Consider the following 20,729-nt stretch of genomic DNA (forward strand, 5'->3'; position numbering starts at 1 on the left):
CACGTCCCGGTCCCAGCATTCTTCATGTCCTGCCTAGATTGTTATCCGGTCTGCCTGTATCTGAAGGCAAGGAATTAAGATATTTTAATTACGAGAATGTCTTTCTACTGAAATAAAATCCGCCTGCCTATGCATACCTTTTATTCATGGGTCACTTGTTTTTTCCAATTACAGTCAACATACAATATTATATTAGTTCCAGGCATACACAATAGTGATTAGACACTTATATAACTTATGATGTGATCACCCCAATAAGTCTAGCACCCACCTGACACCATACATAGTTATTACAATATTATTGACTATATTCCCTATGCTGGATTTTTCATCCTTGTGACTGTTTTTATAACTGCCACTTTGTACTTCTTAATCCCTTCAGAGGAAGACAAGCACCATATGATTTCAGTTATAAGTGGAATCTAGAAAACCAAATAAATGAGCAAACACCACAGAAACAGACTCGTAGATACAGAGAACAAGTTGACAGTTGCCAGACGGGAGGAGGGTTGGGGGTTCGGTGAATAATGACTGGCTGTGGATGAGGTGCTTGTGTGGCTCTGCTAGCCTCCCTCGCCTGTCCTTGACCTTCTAACCAGCGCTTGTTCTTTGTGGTAGGTCCCTGCATCTGGGCTGCAAGGGCTGCCTCCCATTGACCCACCAGATGTCACCCAGGTCTACCCGGTGCCCGCCAGCATTCGGCCAGTGCTGAGTAAATACCGAGTGGAGGTACGGCGCAGGGAAGGAGCGAGTTGATCATGGGGCCTAAAGGGCCGTGGTTGTTGCGATACGGGAGTGCAGTGTCTGAGGGCAACTGTGGCGTGGGAAGGAGACGTCGTCGATCAGACGGGGCCCTCGAGGGCCGCACAGGCCTTTCCTGGGAGAGCACCCTCCGGCTGGGGGCAGCATGTGGGCTCTCAGGCTGGCTCCCCAGGCCTTTGAGTGACAGCTCTGCTGGCCCCCTCCTCAGGTTCTCTTCTGGGGAGTCCGAGAAATGAAGAAGGTTCAGCTGCTCTCGGTGGACCGTCCTCAGGTTCTCATCGAGTGCGGGGGCCGGGGAGTCAAGTCCTGCGTGATCCAGAGCTACAAGAACAACCCGAACTTCAGCGTCCAGGCAGATGCTTTCGAAGTGGTGCGGGCACCCCGTTTCCCACCTGCTTGTACCCCTCATTCCCACAGACTGACTAGGCTTGGGGAGATGTTTTGGAGTTTGGGTGCCCACTGCCTGTAAGGAAGAACAGCCTAACTTAGTGAGAAGGCAGACGTTCAGAAGGAGATGAAATAGACTTTTGTTGTTGTGTTTTGTTTGGAAAGGTTCCAGGTTAGATCAAAGGTTCCAGGTTTGTTAGTAAATCAAATCAGGTTAACAGTGGTTCCCAAAGTGCAGCCCCCCATCCATTCATCAGCATCACCATCAGCATCACCTGGGACCTTTAAGAAACGCAAATTCTCACACCTGCTGCATCAGAAACTGTTGAGGGCTGGGGCCCAGACAGCTCTGGCTTAACAAGCCCTTTGATACATGCTAAAGTTTGAGAACCACTGGCTGAGAACATACCCTCACAAAACTCATTTTAATAGTTGGATTTTAAAAAATTATTTGTGCATAAAATGGCAGTGGTTTACATGTGAATTTATGCTTCCAAAGTGATTTTCTTTGGCATCTGTGCTTTTGTTTCAGTATTTTAACATACTTTTTCTGCTCTGATTTGGAAGTAAATGTGAAGTTTGCTTTGCCCAGCCCAGTCAGTGCCGATGGGCACACATGCTAAATCAGCAAGACTAGGATTAAAGAATGTACATCATGTGCTAACATTTCACACTAAGCTTTGTTGAGCTTGGTGGGGGGGCAGGTAGTGAGCACTGGGGAAACAAGTGGGCAGCACACTGGCCCCTCACCCTCAGCTCCATTTTAAAAGGCTCCCTTTTTTATCTTGGGCCTGAGTAACATCCATTTGAGATGAGAGTTTTCCTGGTGAAATGACAAAGTAAGACAATTGACAACTACTGCCATTGGAAGTGTGTTGTTTTTGCAGTTTGACCCTGGAGTGAACTGTTAGTGCAGCTCTTCACATTTGGGGGAATTACTCCTTGGCTTGGGAAGGCACAGTCTAGACTTCTGGCAAGCTGCAGGGGTGGCCTAGAAGAACAGAATGACAAGGCAGGGACAGAGGGAGGAAGGGTGATAGGCTTACTTTGGTCCTGCCCCCAGACAGGTCAGCAGGGCACCAGCAGCCAGGCTCAGCCCAGACAGTGCTCTAACTTCATCCTGGCCTCTCCCCCCAGGAGCTGCCTGAGAATGAGCTGCTGCACCCACCCCTGAGCATCTGTGTGGTGGACTGGAGAGCTTTTGGGAGGAGCACCCTGGTGGGCACCTATACCATCAACTGCTTGAAGCAGTTCTTGTGTAAATCCAGGGAGCCCCTTGCCCTCACCTCACAGGTCGATGGAACCCAACCTGGGCAAGGTAGGAAGCTCCTCCTGGGTTCTGGGCTACAGACTGCAAAGCCTTGGTGTCCGCTATGGGACCTGCACAAAGATGCTCCCCAATCAACTGGATCTTTCTAAAGAATTTGCTCCTTAAGTGTCACCTCTACTTCTTGAGTTGCCAGATTCTTACTTTAAGAATGACATCAGGGCCAACTCCTGAGAAGCCCTCCTTGCATATTACTCAAGCTCCCTCCTGCCTCTACTCCCTGACATTTTTCTTTGCTCGATGTTATTTAATTTGTTCCATTTTGGGTCTCAGGTGCACAGAGTTAACTGCATTTCTCAGTTGATGCTATATAATTATCATCGGTCTGTTCAAAGCTTCTCATTACACCCTCCACCCCCCATGTCTTATTCCCTGTCTTCACTCCACTCCCCTCCCCAGTGTAGACCCCACCCCACCCATTCTTATAAAATGTAAATCCATTTGATTTACGCTTATGAAATGGTGCTATAACCTTCATTTAGTTTCCTACTCTTTCACTCAAAGCCGTGCTTTAAGATCTAGCCGTGTTGCTGTGTGTGTGTTAGCTTGTTAGCACTGCCTGCTGCACCTACCCACGTTGCTTTTCCTTCCCCTTATATTAAACGCCTAGGCTGCCTTCCGCTCCCCATTTCCACAAACAAGGCTGTGACAAATGACCTCCGCTCATTAAAATTACTGTGAAGATCCATAATAAGTGCGACCATTTATTGATTACCTATTGGGCACCAAATGCCTGACATCCTGATCTCATTTATGACCCCAGTGGCATGGGTATTTTCACTGTCATTTTATAAAGAAGAAAAATGAAGTTCAGAGATGGTAGGAACTTGCCATATTTGCATCCAGATCTGTCTGATACCCAGTACTGGGTCCCTGAAATGAACTCCCTGTACAGTTGCCTGACATGACGTGCTTTCATTTTGCTTATTTCAGATTCTCTAATAGCCACTGAGCCCTCTGGGCCCCTCACCTCCTCTCAGGACCCCCCAACAGATCACATCTATGTGGACATTGAGCCGCCTGCCACAGTGGTACCCGACTCTGCCCAGGTTCAGCAGGCCAGCCTGGTTGACATCCCCGACTCATCCCCTGTGCTGGCATCTGAACACACGCCTGCAGCCCAGGAGCAACCACAGGATGGAAAAGCTAAGGTCAGAATATAACCTTTCTTCATATTTACAAGGCTCGTTAGAGTTTGTGTTCGAGTCTCTAGATATTAATCCTCCCACCTACTAGCTGTGCGACCAGGGGCAAGCCACTTCATGCTTCTGAGCATCAATTTCCTCATCTGTAAAATGGGGATATTGATACCCACTTCACAGCACTGTTGTAGAATCAGATATGTCAATGTATACGAAATTAAAGTGCTAGTCAAATGGGACAGTAATATTTAATTGAACAGAAACTTTTGTCAAATTATTAGCCTGGAAAGACAATGGTTTCTGCATCTGGACCCAACCCACAGATATTTCAAACCTATTTTGTACAAGGTCTTGTGGAACAAAAAGGTGTGTCTTCTGAATTCTAAAGGGAAGTGAGACTTCTCATGCCCAGTTAGCTGAAATTCTGGAAGGGAAGATGGACATGTATCAAAGAACCATAGTCAAGACTGTGATTTATCTTTCTGTGCCATAAATTAAGTACAATATCTTGGGCATCAACTGACTTAAAGGAGAAAGTAGTTTTAAGAAAGTCTTAAGAGATTGTTTGCCCAATAAATGATAAAGGCTGAAATAAAAAAAGCAGAGTAACATAGATTAATGGATGTTTGCTCAGGCTGTTTCAATCTCCTCCAGGCTCAAGTGACCCTCTATGACAGCTCGAGCGGTCCTATATCTCACATCAGCATTGCACCCGCCACTTTATGTTAGAATTTCCAGTTTAAGTGGTTGTTGCCACCATAAAACTGTGTGCCCTACTAGGTCAAAGATAGTTTTTAGAACATCTCTGTATTCCCTGCATTTGATAGAGTACCTGATACATCATAAGTAGGGACTCAAGAAATGTCTGAGAGTGAAAAGATATTGAGTACATGATATGTTTTCATAGCTAGCCTCCTCTAATGGGACAACTGTGTTCTCCAATAAATATGGCCTTTCTGCCAAACATGTATCAATACCTCTCCTACCCCATCGCTTATGTTGTAGGTGTCATTTATTTGCACCCATTCAAATCAGAAATGTTGCCAGAGGAGAATTGACTATATTATGCCATTTAACCCTCACAACAGTAAAGCAGGCAGGTATTATTGCCCCAGATTTATATTAATTGCCTAATGACTTATAACCCAGGTCTGTGTGAAGCTCATGCTCTGTCCACTCTACCACACTGTATTATAAGCCTGGCTCGCTTCCTGAACTCTAATGTAGAATTCAAATGTGAGACTCTGTCTAATTCCCTTCACATCCCCAAAGTCAAGCACAGTGTCTCACATCTGTTCAATAAATGCTTGCCGAATAAATGAATGAATGAGCAGATTATTAAACTTCTGTTCATTGAAGTGGCGCAGAGAGCTGCAAGCACAAGACCTGCCAACACCTCCACGCACCTCCCAGAGTGCACCTGTGTGTTCTCTTCTCAGGAAACCTGTCAGCCACCAGCAGTCCCATGGGGTCTAACTAACAATCTGTCTTCATCTTTTGCAGGATGCCAGGAAGCCTTCCCGGAGGTCTACCAAAAGGAGAAAGAGGACCATAGCGGATGAATCTGCTGAAAACGTCATTGACTGGTGGTCCAAATACTATGCCTCCCTGAAGGAAGCACAGAAGGTAGAGATTCCCCCTGCTGTGACAATCAAGGGACTGGATGAGAAAGTTGTCTCTACCGTCACCCTCCCTGTCCCACATTACCCCCTCTTTTAAATAGGTAGGCCCTACTTGGGTGTGATTTTGTCAACTGCAGAAGGGTTCAAAGCCTGGAAGGACCAGGGACCCAGAATTGCTAACTCCCTACCCCTGGCTGGAGCTGGCCCTAGGACGCCAGCTCTGTTGTAAATGCTGGAAGGATGTTCAGTGGAGCATGGCATCCGGAGAATCTGTCTAGCACTCAGACTCAGGGAGGTCCAGCTAGGAGAAATGGGGTCCTGGATGGGTGGGCATCAGTGATGGGGGCTTCAGGTACACCTGGAGATACCCAGCTCAAAGGGCTCCAGGCCTCTGGCAGGGTTCTAAGTTCATATGGGAAACTATCAAAGTAAAGGCAGAGGTGTAGGTTTTGGCAAATGGGAATGATCAGCGCGTTGCCAGAGCAGGGCCGCATGCACATGGAACCAGAAAGGGAATCGAGTTTAAAAACTAGAGAACCAGTGGGGAATGGACCTGGAGATTCAACCAAAGCTCAGTGACTGAATTTGGTAAGAGATCTCACCCCTGAGTAAGAAAGGAAAGAAAAAATTAATCAGATGTCATCATACGTAACTGAATAGAAAGTATTTGATTCTTGAGTTTGGAAAGACCATCGTTTCTTCACCTACGACTATCTATGAAGATTGATATATAGTTAAATAAACAGACCAAAGGAGGGAGGTTGGAGGTTGCTGGCACTGTCCTAGCATGCGTGGGCATCTTTTCTCTAGGACAGGGCATTTTGCTGTCCTTAGGTCTCAGGTCTTTAGAGTGAGGCTTCACTTGAGAGCTAACTTAGGGACTGTTTGAATACTCTTTTAAAATGGCATCTCTGAGAGTGCAGAGGGCTGAGATCATTGAATTAGAACTCACAGCAGTCGGGATTAATAAATGAGGCAGGGGAGTGTCTATAATCTTGTGTCTGTCTTTTCTCAAAGGAAAAGGAGAGAAATCTCAAAGAAAAAAAAGGCAATACAGGTAAGTAACTGTTCTGGGGACATTTGAACATAGAATAAGGTCATTTGGGTGAGCGAATTGTAAAATGGAAGCCATGGGAGGCAGGTTAGAGCTGTACTCCCCTCCCTCATTTCCTAAGTGAGGAAACAATCTCAGGAAGATGACAACACTTTAAGAAGGTCACGTAGCTGATTTGAGCTGGGCTGGGAACCAGATCCCAAGTCTCCTGAATCTAGTTCAGTGCTGAAATCAACCCCTTGGCTCATGTCCCTACATTGACAATCTTAATGTAGAAGTAGCAGAGTAAAAATAGAAGTGAGCTGGGATGACAGACCAAAACCAACATGATAAACTTTAATAGAGGTGACTGGATTTAGCTTCCAAAACTCGGTTTACAAGGATTGGATGGACCTGGTTTGGCAGAAATCAAACGAAAGAGGCCTGGGATTAGCAATGACCTCAAACTCAATTCAAATCAGCAGAAGGTCTTGGCCTAAAAACAACAGTAACATCAAGTGGACATAGCTGTTTCAGGTGACACCGATTGGAAGTGGGAAAACCAGAGTCAAGCTCAGTTCATCAGAGCACTCCTAATTAGCATATTTAGTCGGAGACCATCTCATGACGTAAGCAGTGCTATCTTCATTTTGCAGATGATGAAATAGGGGTACAAAGAGGTTAAGTAATTTGCCCAAGTTTACACAGCTAGAAAATAGCAGAGCTAAAATCTGTCTCAGGCAGTTTATTTCTAGAGCCTACTCCTAAAACATTACCTGGTAACCTTTCTAACTATATTCGTGACTTTGTGCAAGAGCTTTAACATATTTGAGCCTCAGGCTATTAAATAGATGAATCTCAAGTTCCTAAACAGCTCTATGAGGGAATGTAACTCGAAGCTTTGGAGTCAGCACATCCTGAGTCTGCTCTTTGCTAGTTGGGTGGCTGAGCAAATTATTTCTCCCACATAAGGAATTCTTACATATACCAGGCCAGGCCATCACACTTGTCTGGCCCCAGGAGATCTGTTGGCATTGCGTTACTATGTGAGTGACATTTCCTCTAGTTCTCTAATGCACAGACTCTAGCAGTCCTAGAGTCTTTGTCCTGCAAGCATATGACACATAGCACGACAAAGGGAAAGAGGGAGCTTGACTTTTTTCTTCCCATCTCAACAGCCATGAGTAGTCTAACAGTTTCCACTAAATATCCACAGAGGCAAAACCAGATGAGGTGGTGGTGAATATAGAAGATGGCCCAAAGAAGAAGAAAGACAAAATGCTCAAGAAGAAACCCAGAGAAGATGAAATCCCCAATCTGGCTGTCTTGAAGGTGTGTAGACACGGCCATTGCCTCCAGGGATGGGGTGGGAAGCTCAGAAGGGGGTTCTGTTGACGCTTCAGTCAGTCCTTGTCCTTTGCGTGATCTCATCTACTTTGTCTTTATTATAATAATTGATGTAAAGAAATAAGGTTTAATAAGCATGTAGGCCAAGATCATGGAGCTTGCTGATTTTCCATTTTCTACAACCTCATACTACAAAGGGGCATAAGTTACGCTGGTTAGCCTGCGCCCGGCAAGGTAACGGACCGTGCATGAGTTCTCCTTGGCTCGTCTCTTGGAGCTTGTCATCATTGTGCCATGTGTGGACTCGAATTAACAGGAGTTTTAACCTTAACTAAAGTCAGACCGTTTACTATTAGCTAGAGGCATATTGATGGATATGAAAACTGGGAAGATGGAACTTATGCATCTAGATAACAAATAAGTAATTTTGATAGAAAATTTGAATAGGTGATTTCATTATGTTACCTGAAACTCAATTCAATTTTGCATTTCCAAAGTGCATATATAATTTCCCACTTGGAAAACTCTTGCCTATATGCATTATAATAAAACAAATATTTAATCACTTTATATGTGTTAAGAATTAGATGCTTAATAAACATATATTTTGAATGCCTTCAAAATATGCTAGTCTACATCCCAAAAACCAATGACATCAATTAGCTATTAAAATGTTTGTTATATTTATACTCTCATATTTGAAAAATTTTGGCTCGGCTATGCATTTCTTGGAATTTCAAAGTCTATCAAAAAGGTTTTATAAATTTTAGAGAGATAGTTAGATCCAGAAATGCCGAGTCAAGCACATTCCTTATTTTGCTCAGGATAAATTAAAATTAACAGCAGCCTCTAGATTTTTCCAAGGGGCATCTATCAAGTCTGGCTTTAGAGAATCTCGACATATCTCGTTGAATAAATTCTGGGCCTTCTTTCTTTTGTCTGCACACGCTCTACCTCCTTCTCCCTACAGATATATGACGGCGACCTTGAGAGTGAGTTCAACAGTTTTGAAGACTGGGTGAAAACCTTTGAGCTCTGCAGAGGCAAGTCTACCGAGGATGACCACAGCCTCGATGGAGACCGAGTCATAGGAAAGTTTAAGGCAAGTTCCAGAGTTAACTCTTATTTGGCTCTCCTGTCCACAAATGTCGGGCACAACCCAGTTCTGTTAATGGATTGTGCCTTGGGTTGTGTGTAAGGGAAATCCTACATCTTTTTACAAGGTCCTCTCTAGAGCCTCACAAGCCCCAGTCTTTTTGAGAGATTTCATTCATGGCCAGTGAAGAGGGTTGTAATTCAATTTAGTGGACTATAAGGAGAGAGAGTTGTTACCTAAAAGAATCACCGAGTTTTACTTTGCTCTTCCCACCCCTCACCTACCCACTGTTTAAGTTAGGCAAACCTACCAACACAAACCCTTCCTCTGGCAGAGGTGTGGTGTCAGCATCACAAATAGTAGCTGACACTTACTATGAACCTACTGCATGCCGGGCCCTTTATATGCAGTTGTGTGTTGGAAACAGCATGGGCATTGCAGTTTGCCGATGTGGAATTTGATCCTAGTTAATAACACTAACTAGCTTCATGATCTTGAGCAGTGCTTGACCACTCTGAGCCTTGGTTACAGCATCTGAAAATTGAAATACTGCAGTCAGGCTTGAATGAGACAACAGGAGAAAGCATTAGCTCAGCGCCCACGTGTCAAAGGCACCCAGCATCCCATCTGACGCTCCTATTCATGCTCCTCACACAACAGCCCTGTGGGGAGGTGCTACTCTGCCAACACCGATTCACTAACGTACCACGAAGAAGCTCAGATGAATTTCCTGAGGACACTCAGAGGGCAAGAGGAGTGCCCCTGGCAGGCCCCGGGCTGTGCTTCTTTCCCCAGTGTTACGCCCTCTGTGGGTTTTGGTGGTGCACATGACCATCTTCTTTCAGCGGGTCGTACTTTGTGGTTCCAGGGCTCTTTCTGCATTTACAAAAGCCCCGAGGATCCCAGCACTGAGGACAGCGGGCAGCTGAGAATCCAGCAAGGGATTCCACCCAACCACCCCGTCAAAGTCCTGATCAGGGTGTACATCGTGGCGGTGAGCAATCCCCGTTTACTCTGAGGGGCTTAGTCTGCTCGGGCTGCCATAACAAAACACTACCGACTGGCTCACTTAAATAGCGGACAGCTCTGGAGGCTGGGAGTCCACCATCAAGGTACCATGAGGGCTGGTTTCTGGGGCAGCCTCTCTCCCTGGCTTGCAGATGGCCAGTCTTGCTGTGTTCTTCCTCACATGGCCTTTCGTCTGTGTACACATTCAGAGAGAGGGGGCGAGAGAGAGATCTGGTGTCACTTCCTCTTCTTATAAGGCTACTAGTCTAATGGATTAGGGCACTACCCTTAAGACTCCTTTAACCTTAATTACCTCCCTAAATGCCCTGTCTTCAAATACAGTCAAGTTGGGGGTTAGGGCTTCCACGCATGAACTCTGAGGACACAATTCAGTCCACAACAGGGTGTATGAAGTCTGGTTGGTAACTTGGACATTTACTTGCTGGCTTCCCAGGCTTTATATGTGCAGCTTTATTTGCTCTCTGAGTTTGCCTGCTGACTGGGAAGAAAGCCAAATAGGACGGGAACAGGAATTCACAGGCAAGACTGTTAGAAAGCCGAACAGGGCTGCTGCCACTGAGAAATCCGCCCCCTGACTATGCCTCTGCACCGTGTTGGTCAGAAATTTCATTTAGAATGTATTTCCGAGAAAAACATTATCTGCCCTACTTTCTGAATATGCAAGCACTAAACTTTAATTGTGAAACTTTGGGGCCTCATTGCCAGGAAGCTCAGGGCCAAGTCTGGTTCTCAGTCCAAGCAATTGTCTGCTGAACCTTTATGGTCTGTGTATCTGTTTTCATCTACAGAACTTGGAGTTGATTTCCATAATTTTATTTGATTGCGGTAGCCTTATTTTATATTAACCCTTTGCCTACATTGCCTGCACCCTGTTTTAAAAACCATAAATGAAGTATAAAACAAAAATGAATTCTTCTTAAGGCTAAAGGGGAACTAAATTTCACCTTTCCGTTGAGCCGCTCTCACTTCATCATCATCACCATGGCCACCGAGAGCCAGGCGTGTTCCAGTCACTAGGGATGTTGAGGTTGGAAGTACTTGTAAAGAATCACTGGTGATGCTGAGTAGTTTGTCCTAAACACCCACTCACAGGACAGTCTAGACTAACCTTTTCTAAATCTTGTTCAGGTCACTCATGGGAAAGATAATTAATATGCATCTCTTGGAAATGACTCATGTGTACAAATAAATTTGAGAAATGGTGCATATGATATTGTTTCCGTTCACCGACCCCTGAGGTTCACAAAGCGCATTAGCACATTCAAGGCTCTGAGAATTCCAGAAGCAAAGAAATCTAACTATTGAATCTTTCCAGCATTTTCTAAACTTATTGCCCAACCCCTTTTCTCCCTCTATAGAAAACCCTGCAGAACTACGGTTCTATGGGACAGAGTTTGAGGACCCCAGAAATAGAGGGATGAGCAGTACAAGGAAAGGAGAAAGTTTTTGGACTACAGAGCCTGGGGAAGGATCATTATTTATTGATTCACTCAGCAAACATCTCCAGCACACTTTTATGTGTCCAGTACCCTTTAGACAAAGACCAGGAATGCAGATCAGGTTCCTGCTCAGGAAGCAGCGTGGGGGAGGGAGGGCTTGGGCTGGAACTTGAGGACAAGCAGGATTTGAACAAATGAAGAGTCGGGGTGGGGGGTGGGGGGGGCGGCCCTGGGTTGCAAGAGGACAAATTCACTGCAATTATGGACAGTCCATGCTTTTCATTGACATTTCTAGTAATAGTGATTGTGTGGTTTGCTCTCTCAAACTAAGATTTAATCAATTAACTACACAAATTAATTAAAAATCTTTTAATTTAGTAGAACACCAAGAAAGTAAAAAATAATACTACTTGAAAGTTGCATAAAGAAAGAAAAATCTCCCCACCTCTGAAGTTCCACCCCCCAAAATAACTTACTATTCCATGTATATGCAAATAAATCTATATCTATTTCCACTTGTCTGCAACTCCACCCAGGTATTTATTTACTAGGGTCCTGCTTGGTACATTACATATGATCTCCTATTCCCTTTCCTTAGCTAGTAATAGAACTTGGACATTTTCCCAGATCAGTACATACGGGTCTTCCTCCTTAGTAGCCACCTAGCATTTTCCTGAATTAGTTAGCATGCATTTATTCAATCATTCGACAAATATTATTAAGAAGACTGTATTCAAGGTCCTGGAGATAATATAATGCACAAGACAGACAGTATCCTTGCTCTCCTGGAGATTACATAGTAGCTGGAGGTGGTAGGGGATTAAGAATGTATTAAATATAAACAAAGGAACAGATAAATTAGATGAATTTCAGATAACTGCTAAGTGGGCGATTAAAATTGGGTGATGTGATGAGAGTAAATGGGGAAGGGACTCTTTTGGATTAAGTTCCCCCTTAAATAGTTGACATATAGGTTGTTTATAAATGTGGCTATTAAACAACGTCATGAACATCCTTGAAAACAGCTCTGTGTGCTCTGCCACCCGACCTGGAGGACAGAGTCCCGAATACAGATTGCTTCTCACAGCTCTCATCTCCAGTTTCCCCATCTTCTCAGTAGCATTCCTCACATGCCCCCTACCCCGCCTTCTCTTAGAAAGGGTTTGCTGCCCTAGCCGGGTGGCTCGGTTTGTTGGAGCATGGTCCCCTACACCAAAAGGTTGTGGTTCAATTCCCAGGCAGGGCACATACCTAGGTTGTGGGTTCGATACACGGTCGGGACACATATAAGAGGCAACCGATGGGTGTTATTGTCCCACATCGATGTTTTTTTTTCTCTCTCTCTCCCTTCCTCTCTCTCTAAAAATCAATAAAAACATATCCTCGGGCAAGGATTTAAAAAAAAAAATTGAGTGTTTGCTTATGATGGTTTAATGCCCAGCTTGTCTGGAGTCAGACTTCACTCTGAGAAACAGCCAGTGCTAAATGCAAGACCGACGGGTGATGGGTTCAGAGCCCACTCCTTCTGGGGGGAGCCTTTGGGAGTCCACCCTATGACTTTACAGACGGATCTCAGACTACCTGGAACCAGAACCAGAACTCGAGTTCATGCCTCCTGCCTCCCGGTCCAGCCTGTTCCTCATTGCTCAGTGCCAAGTGCTGCTTGCCCTGGGGAGACGACTCCAGAGGCTGCTGAGCTTTGGCAAAGTTGATAACTCTTATCAGCAAAATGGGGACGTTAACGCAGTGGTGTCTAACCTTGGCTACACACTAGAATCATCTAGGGAGCTTCTAAAAATCCCAAAGCCCAGGCCAATCAAATCTGGGGATGAACTCAGGCATATTTTTTGAAACTCCCTGGTAATCCCATTGAACAGCCTGTGCTGAGAACCACTCGACCAAGGGGCTCTCCTTTCTTCTCCCCAGGCATTTAATCTTAGCCCAGCCGATCCAGATGGCAAATCCGACCCCTACATTGTGCTCAAGCTTGGCAAAACGGAGATCAAGGACCGAGACAAATACATCCCCAAACAGCTGAACCCAGTGTTTGGAAGGTCGGTGGCCATGTGGGTGGGGCTGCACTGTCCCCTTTGCATTTGCTTTTGCTGTGTTTGGAGGGGAGGGGGGCTGCTGTGTACACGTGTGTATTTCTGAGTAAATGGTGGCAGGAGGTTAGATGCTGACTTTTGCTTGCGATAATAGCCAACCAAACCTAACCTTTGTGAGGGAAGACCAAATTCTTCCCTTGGTCCCTTCAGGTATAAGGTGGTAGGTACAGTATATGGTGATCTTTATGCCTGTGGTTTTCCAATAACGATTGCTCCTAGATCTTAATCTTTCCTAGATCCCGCCTCCTGCATTTGGACAGAAAGGTATCCTTTTTACAAACAAGATAGCCAAGGCCCAGAGAGGTTTAGAAACTCATTCAGGTTCACATAGTGCATGGGTGGAGGAGAAGGGGCCAGACCTTTGGTCTTGTCTCCTACCAAAGGAATTTTCCCCTCATATCATTTTGTAGCTCATTTGAGGTGACCCCTGAAGTAAAAAGTTGAACTGCGTACCCCCACTTGTGCTTTGTTTTCCTGCAAAGTGTTTAAGAAGCATTGCATTTGTGTATGTTTGGGTGAACCAGGCATTCCTTAGTTCACAGAAACCCTACCACCCCCACTTGTGTTCTAGTGGGTGTGCCACACACTCGTGTTCCCTGCTTGAGCTTGTGCACCTGATTGCTGATAACGTTGGAGTCAAGCAGATGCAGGTTTCATTCTGCCATATACAGACTGTGTAACTTTATGCAGGTGGCTTAACCTCTCTGATCCTGGTTTTCCTTCTCTGTAAAGCAACGACAGTGACGCTTGCCTCTCCGGTGCCTTTAGGAGATTAAACACACTGTCTATGCTAGTCCGCGGGAGATACTCAAAAACATTCGCTTCCCCTCTCTCCCTTAATAATCATTTTAGCAACGGATACATGGTAAGTGCATGTAATTTCCTTGTTTCCTGAGTAACAGGGAAAGTGGGGTGAAATCTCCATCAGCCTTTTAAATTCATTTACGCATTTGTAATCTCTCCGGACCCTCTGACATTTGATGAGCACCAGACTTTCCTGCTCCCGAGGAAATGAGGAAATAAATGATTTCTCCTGTTCAAGTTTGTGAGAATGATTAAAAGGATGCCAGGGAGGCACCCTTGCTGCCCGGTCAGAGGTGACCTTTATCATTATCCGGCCTTTATGTAACCGGCACTTCATTTTGCCAAGTGCTGGCAGTTGCATTTTATTAGCTACTCTCACCGCAGCACCCTGAATTAGACTGGCTTCACTGCCCCAGGGGCGGGCGTGGTAAGCGGGAGCAGGGGATGAGGGGGTATCTTCTCCTGCGTCTGCACCCCAGACACTCTTCCAGGAGCCCTCTATGTGCTGTCGCTTTGCTAGAAGGGTATTTATTGATGACTCGTGAACAAAAGTTGCTGGCCCGATCCTGCAGCGTTCCAGCAGGGAGGGCGGCGGGCTCCTGGGCCTGACCTAGGCTCTGGGGACTCCCTCTTCGGGACCCCACCACTGTATGAGGATGCCACAGGCTCCACCCGACCCCTGGCACCTTGCCTGCTTTTCCTTAGAGCCTCTGGCATAAGCTCCACTTGAGCAGGGACCTGGGCTAGCCTGTTCAATGCCACGTCCACGGCACCTAGAACAAGGCATGGTGCAGAGCTCATGCCCAATAAGTACTTGTAGAATGAATGAGTGATGAATGAATGAATGAATGAATGAATGAATGAACAGATGGATGAACAAACCTCCAGTCAGTTTGCAGTGGGATTTGATGGGACCTGTTACCCTGTGTCAGCCTGAGCTGGCACATGTCTGCAGACTTGGATGATTCCTCAGTTTCTTAATAACCACGGTGCCTGGCACATAGTGGATGTGTAATAAATGGCAAATGAACAAAGGAATTAACAAAAGAATAAATAACTGAACAAACAAATTGTTGCTCTGAAGCTGAGAGGTACTAAGTGTTTCACAAGGCTTAGTTTTTACCCAGTTCGCCATGCATCTCTCAAACCACCATCGGACCTAGAGATCGTGCCATGTCGACACAGGAGCTGGTATAAGCCTAGTTTTTCCCTGGTGACCGGGCTGTTTGGGGTAGTCCTTTTTAATGACAGCTCCAGTGAAAATTCGGGAGAGGTTAATCTGTGAGCACACAGCTCACAGAGATGGAACAGAGAAATTGAGTCGTCACGGTTGCCAGGGGCAGTTAGCACTTAAGAAGTCCTTTCTCGGTGGCACCAGCTGTGGTGACAACTAAGCTCAGACATAGGTAGCTGGAGGCTTCCTTGTGAGATGCTTCTAGAATCAATTACTGTCTGGAATCCAAATCTTAGAGCCCCAGGGAGGCAGTACTATGTCTTTAGGTGGAAGATGCTAATTCCTTCCCCACACAGCCGAATCCCTGGCCTGCTCCCGCTGCCTCAGGCAGTCTCAGTGGCAGTGGCAGTGACAGTCAGTCGATGGAGCTGTGGAGCTTCGCTGCTCCTTTCTCTCTGGGGAGGGTTAATTGGCTCCGGCTGGGCTGTGATTGGGGTTCCTGCCGCCCTGGAGAGTGAAAGTCGGGGATGAAGTAATTTCCAGAGTCTTACAGCCAGGATGTGACTGATTCGAAACCAAGGGTAGAGATCAGTTTGAGACCAAAACCCAAGGTTCTTTCCTCTCTGTCTGGCTGCCACCCTACTTAAAGACTGCAGTTGATGGCCCATGAAAGAGGAGATTGCTGGCTACTGAAAAGTGACAACAGAATTGGAAATTGTTTGTATCTCAGTGAAAAATTAAACCATACAAGTATTCACTAAGTAGTGAGTGAGTTGCTGAGTGTTCAGTGTGCTCCTACGAACTGTAGGCTAAACGCTAAGCTGGGAAATGTTCCTTGTCACCAAATGTTGACTCCTCAAGCCTCTTCTTGGACTGCAGGTCATTTGAGATCCAGGCCACCTTCCCAAAGGAATCTCTGCTCTCTGTCTTGATCTACGACCATGACATGATCGGGACAGATGACCTCATCGGCGAGACCAGGATCGACCTGGAGAACCGCTTCTACAGCAAACACCGCGCCTCCTGCGGCTTGCAGAGCCGCTATGAGATGTAAGTCCTTTCTCAGCGGAGACACTGCTGGTGTCCGAGGTTCCCAGGCTGTGGCCTCAGGCCTGTTCTGGGGAGGCCAGCCGAGGCTCAGCTTTCATATCTCACATGGGCTCCACGCTGGCAGGGCTGGATTGAGGGAGATGCCCACTGCCCTGGAGGGGGGTGCGGTTGGGGAGGCAGCTGAGGCAGAGCCCAGGGAAGGCTCTTCAGGAGCCAGGGGCTGGGCTGTATGTGTTCACTCAGCCAGCTGGGTTCCGCAATGGAGAATGAGGCTGGAAGAATGATTAATGTAGCACAAATGCCAATATTCCAGTTAATTGTAACTAACACTTATGATAGACCAAGGACTTTACATGGAGCCTCTCTGCTGATTCTCTCAAAACCTACTGAGGAGTTATTCTCAACTTAAAAACAAGGGAAACGTGCGCCCTGCTCTCACTCTTTGCAAAGATTTTGAATCCTGCTTCATATAAAAATGTAGGCTACCAGCTGCATTTTTTAAACATATGTTGTATCTGATACCTTAAAGAAAAAATTAAAATCTTGCAATTATAAATTGCAGCTAGGAAAATATAAAAACATTCACTAGCTTTTTATGGTATACTTTTAGAAATACATTTTTCTGACTATAAAATAATATTGTATTGTAGAAAATATAGGAAAAAAGAAAGTACAAAATAATGCTCAGATTATTCCACCCAGAGTAACTTATGTAAAAGATCTTTATGTTTTTCCTTTTAGTATTTTTCCTATGCTATTTTCCCCCAAAGTTGGATTTTGTAAACTATTTGTCTCGCTAACCTTTATAAGCATTCTATAATATCATTTAATATTCTTCAAAATCATTATTTTAATAGCTCTATGATGTTGCGGCATATGAATTTATTATAAAATGATATAATCAGTTTGCCTTCGTGAACTTTAGGGCATTTATGTTTCTCTTCTTTATTCCGTTAGACATATTGTGCTATAAGCATTCACCTACAGCCACTGCTCACCCTCTGATGATTCAGTAGGTATTCATCTGCAGACACAGATTAGTCCATTGACATTAGGGTATATGTCCAGTGGTTGTCTAGAAGGGCTGTCCCCATCTAGACTCACGTGAACAGAGTCTGGGTGCCTGCTTCCTCCATGGCATTTTCAGACACGTCTCTGCTACTGGCCTGCTCTCCTCTGAGCCCAGGAAGCCAGTTCAGTATTGGGACTCCAATGACTGTATGAGCCTCCAAGGCATTCACATCACCCTCAAGTACCTGAGAGGGTGCCATTCAGAAAATGATTAGCTGCTCTTGCTCTGAAGTCAGGGGAGGGAGCCACAGGCCAATGTGGTGCATCCTTTGTTCAGAAGAATTTCCAGACAGTGGACCTATCAGGGAGCAAAATTGTTCAGTTAGCAAAGTTATAACTTTTGCTCACTGGAAATGTTTTAAAACAAGACAAGAGCAGCTGTGTCTGGGGAGGCCTGTGTGGGGCTCTGGGCATGGTTTGGATGGACACTCCAGGACCCTCGTGTATCCAGTACAATGAAGGACAACTGCTTTGTAGCCATGTTTTGATTGATTTAAATACTTCGACAAGTTCATTTTGATGAATCCTGGGTCTCAATGTGCAGAGAAATCCAAGCTCATCTTGGCCATGGCTTTTTAGAGAGCAGCTCATTGCCAGTTAATAACTTTTAAAGAAAAGCTAGTTTTTAAGGGACAAAAAGTTTGAGATTTAGAAACTCAGCCTCAGGAAAATCACTGATTAGAGAAACAGCCCATTAGACATTCTGCCTGGTCATGAGTCTACAGTATGATTTGGGGCTGCGGGAAGCAGAGCGGAGGAAAGAAGCAGAGAGACGGAAAGAATGAGCTTGGCTTTTCTCTTAGAATAAACAGCAGCCAAATGGCTATACTGCCAGAAACAAAACAAAAACAGCCTGCAGAGAAACCCGTGGAGACAGCAGGTTGGTGTTTGCTAAAGGCAGGAGCGAGGTGGATGAAGGGGTAACTGCTTAGTGGGCACAAGGCTTTCCTTCGGGGTGATGGAGATGTTTTGGAGCTGGATGGAGGCAGTGGTTGCACAGCCGTGTGAAGGTTTGAGATGCCACTGAAGTGATCCACTTTAAAATGGTTAAGTTTATGTTATGTGAATTTTACTTCAATTTTTTAAGGCACATTTCTTTAAAAAAATAAAAACAATTTGCAAAGGATTTTTATGTCAAGCTATTCAGAAATCTTGCTTTTCATACAAGTATCATATGCAGAGGTTCTGACCAGAAAAGAGAGAAAACAAAACACACTAGCCCAAGTGTATAGAATGGCAATTGAATCTGAAGGGAATCACACAGGTCATACTTGGATGGCCTTTTGAATAGGGACAGGGAGTGTGTCCTTGCAGGGGAAGCCGGGCCTCACCCTGTCTGCCTTTCCTCCACTTGGCAGAGAAGGGTACAACGCCTGGAGAGACACGTCCAAACCCACCGAGATCCTCACCAAGCTCTGCAAGGACAACAAGCTGGATGGACCCTACTTTCATCCTGGGAAGATACAGATAGGAAACCAGGTCTTTTCTGGAAAAACAGTCTTCACTGAAGAGGACTCTGGTAACTCCCCACGGTGCAGTCTGCTGGCTTTGCTCTTCTCGTGAAAAGCCTGCTTCTGGTGGTTGTGGCCGGGACAGTGGTCATCCATTGTAAAAGTAATGCGTGCTCATGGGGGGAAGTATAGGAAAGTAAAGAGGAAAAGGCGAATCACTTATCGCCCCCCAAACCAGAGAGAAGCGCGTTGCGTGCTGGTAGGGTTCCTTAGTCTGAGTGCATGTGTGTGGGTGCCATATATCACATTTTCATAGAATTGTAAATGTGTCCTATAGTTTTGTATCCTGCCTTTTCTATTTCTAATAGATTATGACAATTCTCCCTTATGCTTTGAAACACTCATTGACAATATTAATTTTTATGGTTGTGCCACTGATTCACATTGTGCCCACTTTTTGGAGTAACACTTAATGCTACCATGTTCTTCCTCATACATGTTTTTGCACATTTCTGATGTTTCTGCAGTAGAGATCACATAAGTAGAATTGTTGTTTAAGGCAATAACCTTAAAAAGAATGTTATGTACAATAAATCACTGGACACACCCAAATTACCCCCATAAATGTTATACCAACAACTCTCCTATTTCAGCACTAGCAGGGAGATTTTCCATAGGAGCATCATAGCGCCTACCAGGAAGATCCCAGGGAGGGTTTCATAAGCTTAAGATGAGAAGCAAGTCACCTCTACTTTAATGAGACAGAGCAATTCTTGCACTGTCACCCTTGTGCTTAATTGTGCTAAGTTATGGTGCAGTGCTTCCGATGCAAGGAACCCGATTGAGGACATGCCACAAGACGTTTTGACACTGTTGTGTTGATCTCATCACTCTGATGCCAAGGTCTCTTTTTACCATGTTGTTTTTACCCCAAAAACTTCTTAGAGGTTCTTACATGCAGAGTTAATTGACATTTAGATAGTGTTTTAATGACATATTGATGAGTTTATGTTGAGAAATATTCTCTTTCAAAATATATTTTGTTAAGCCAATTTAGTTCCTTGGTCAATATTCTGTATTTCATGATGAAACAATTTTTTTGCCCATCAAAAATCTGAAATTATGTTAAGATCGGCTCTTGATGGATTAAACTTCATGACAAAGATTTAGTCCATCGATGACTTGTTTGTCCCTATCAACTCTTACTGATTGTAATTACTACTATCAAGAGATTTTTTTGGTGCCCTCCCCTTTAAAAAAAACCAACAAGCTCAATTTCCTACGTCACATTTGGCCATTCTAAACTTTGTCAAAAGATTTGATCCTTTCGATAATTTTTGCCTTATAATGTTTGCAAATAATGCTTCTGCCAGCAGTTTTATCATGAATTACCTTCTTTGATAAAATGATGGATCAGAGAACCTTTCCTGTGAGCAGGAGTTGGGAGGAAGGAAATCCCAGGCAATAATGAGAAAAGGCAGAGACACCCAGGAGCACATATTGTGCCCATTCACCGCCTTGTTAGGGCTGTGCCGATTCCCCAGCCCTCACCCTATGGTGCTGGCAAAGAAACATCCCCTCTCAGCACCTTGAAGCCCAGCTCATTCCTTATAGACTCTGAGAAATCTGGTTCAAGCAGCTCTGTACTCCAAGACCCCTGACCACTCTCTGGGTCTTCTTATCAACCCATCTCACACCCTGTTCTCTAAACTTTCAATCTCCTTCCCCTTCCTGCCACTCTACCCCCACCTCTTCCCTTTTTCTCTTTGTCCTTTTGCTTTTTGCTGGCTTTTCTTGTGCCTCAGTATATTTAAAGGGACCTTTAAGTGTGTTTAAAAATGCATCGGACAGCCCATCACTGTCCCCTTATAGGAACAGCCAGCTGAC

The 20,729-nt window shown here is 45.0% G+C and overlaps 1 protein-coding gene across 1 annotated transcript in view; it reads left to right on the plus strand.

Annotated features, from left to right (window-relative positions):
* Positions 1-20,729, plus strand: part of FER1L6 (fer-1 like family member 6) — a 111,352-nt gene that overhangs the window by 78,501 nt on the left and 12,122 nt on the right. The window contains exons 23-34 of the mRNA XM_081116505.1: positions 619-729; positions 971-1,132; positions 2,287-2,467; positions 3,410-3,627; positions 5,122-5,244; positions 6,258-6,297; positions 7,490-7,605; positions 8,591-8,722; positions 9,585-9,710; positions 13,111-13,238; positions 16,150-16,320; positions 18,750-18,910. Coding sequence (XP_080972631.1) covers positions 619-729; positions 971-1,132; positions 2,287-2,467; positions 3,410-3,627; positions 5,122-5,244; positions 6,258-6,297; positions 7,490-7,605; positions 8,591-8,722; positions 9,585-9,710; positions 13,111-13,238; positions 16,150-16,320; positions 18,750-18,910 — 1,669 coding nt within the window. The remainder of the gene's footprint in view (positions 1-618; positions 730-970; positions 1,133-2,286; positions 2,468-3,409; positions 3,628-5,121; positions 5,245-6,257; positions 6,298-7,489; positions 7,606-8,590; positions 8,723-9,584; positions 9,711-13,110; positions 13,239-16,149; positions 16,321-18,749; positions 18,911-20,729) is intronic.

This window comes from Miniopterus schreibersii (genome assembly GCF_964146895.1).
Source record: "Miniopterus schreibersii genome assembly, chromosome: 17".
Taxonomy (NCBI): Eukaryota; Metazoa; Chordata; class Mammalia; order Chiroptera; family Miniopteridae; genus Miniopterus; species Miniopterus schreibersii.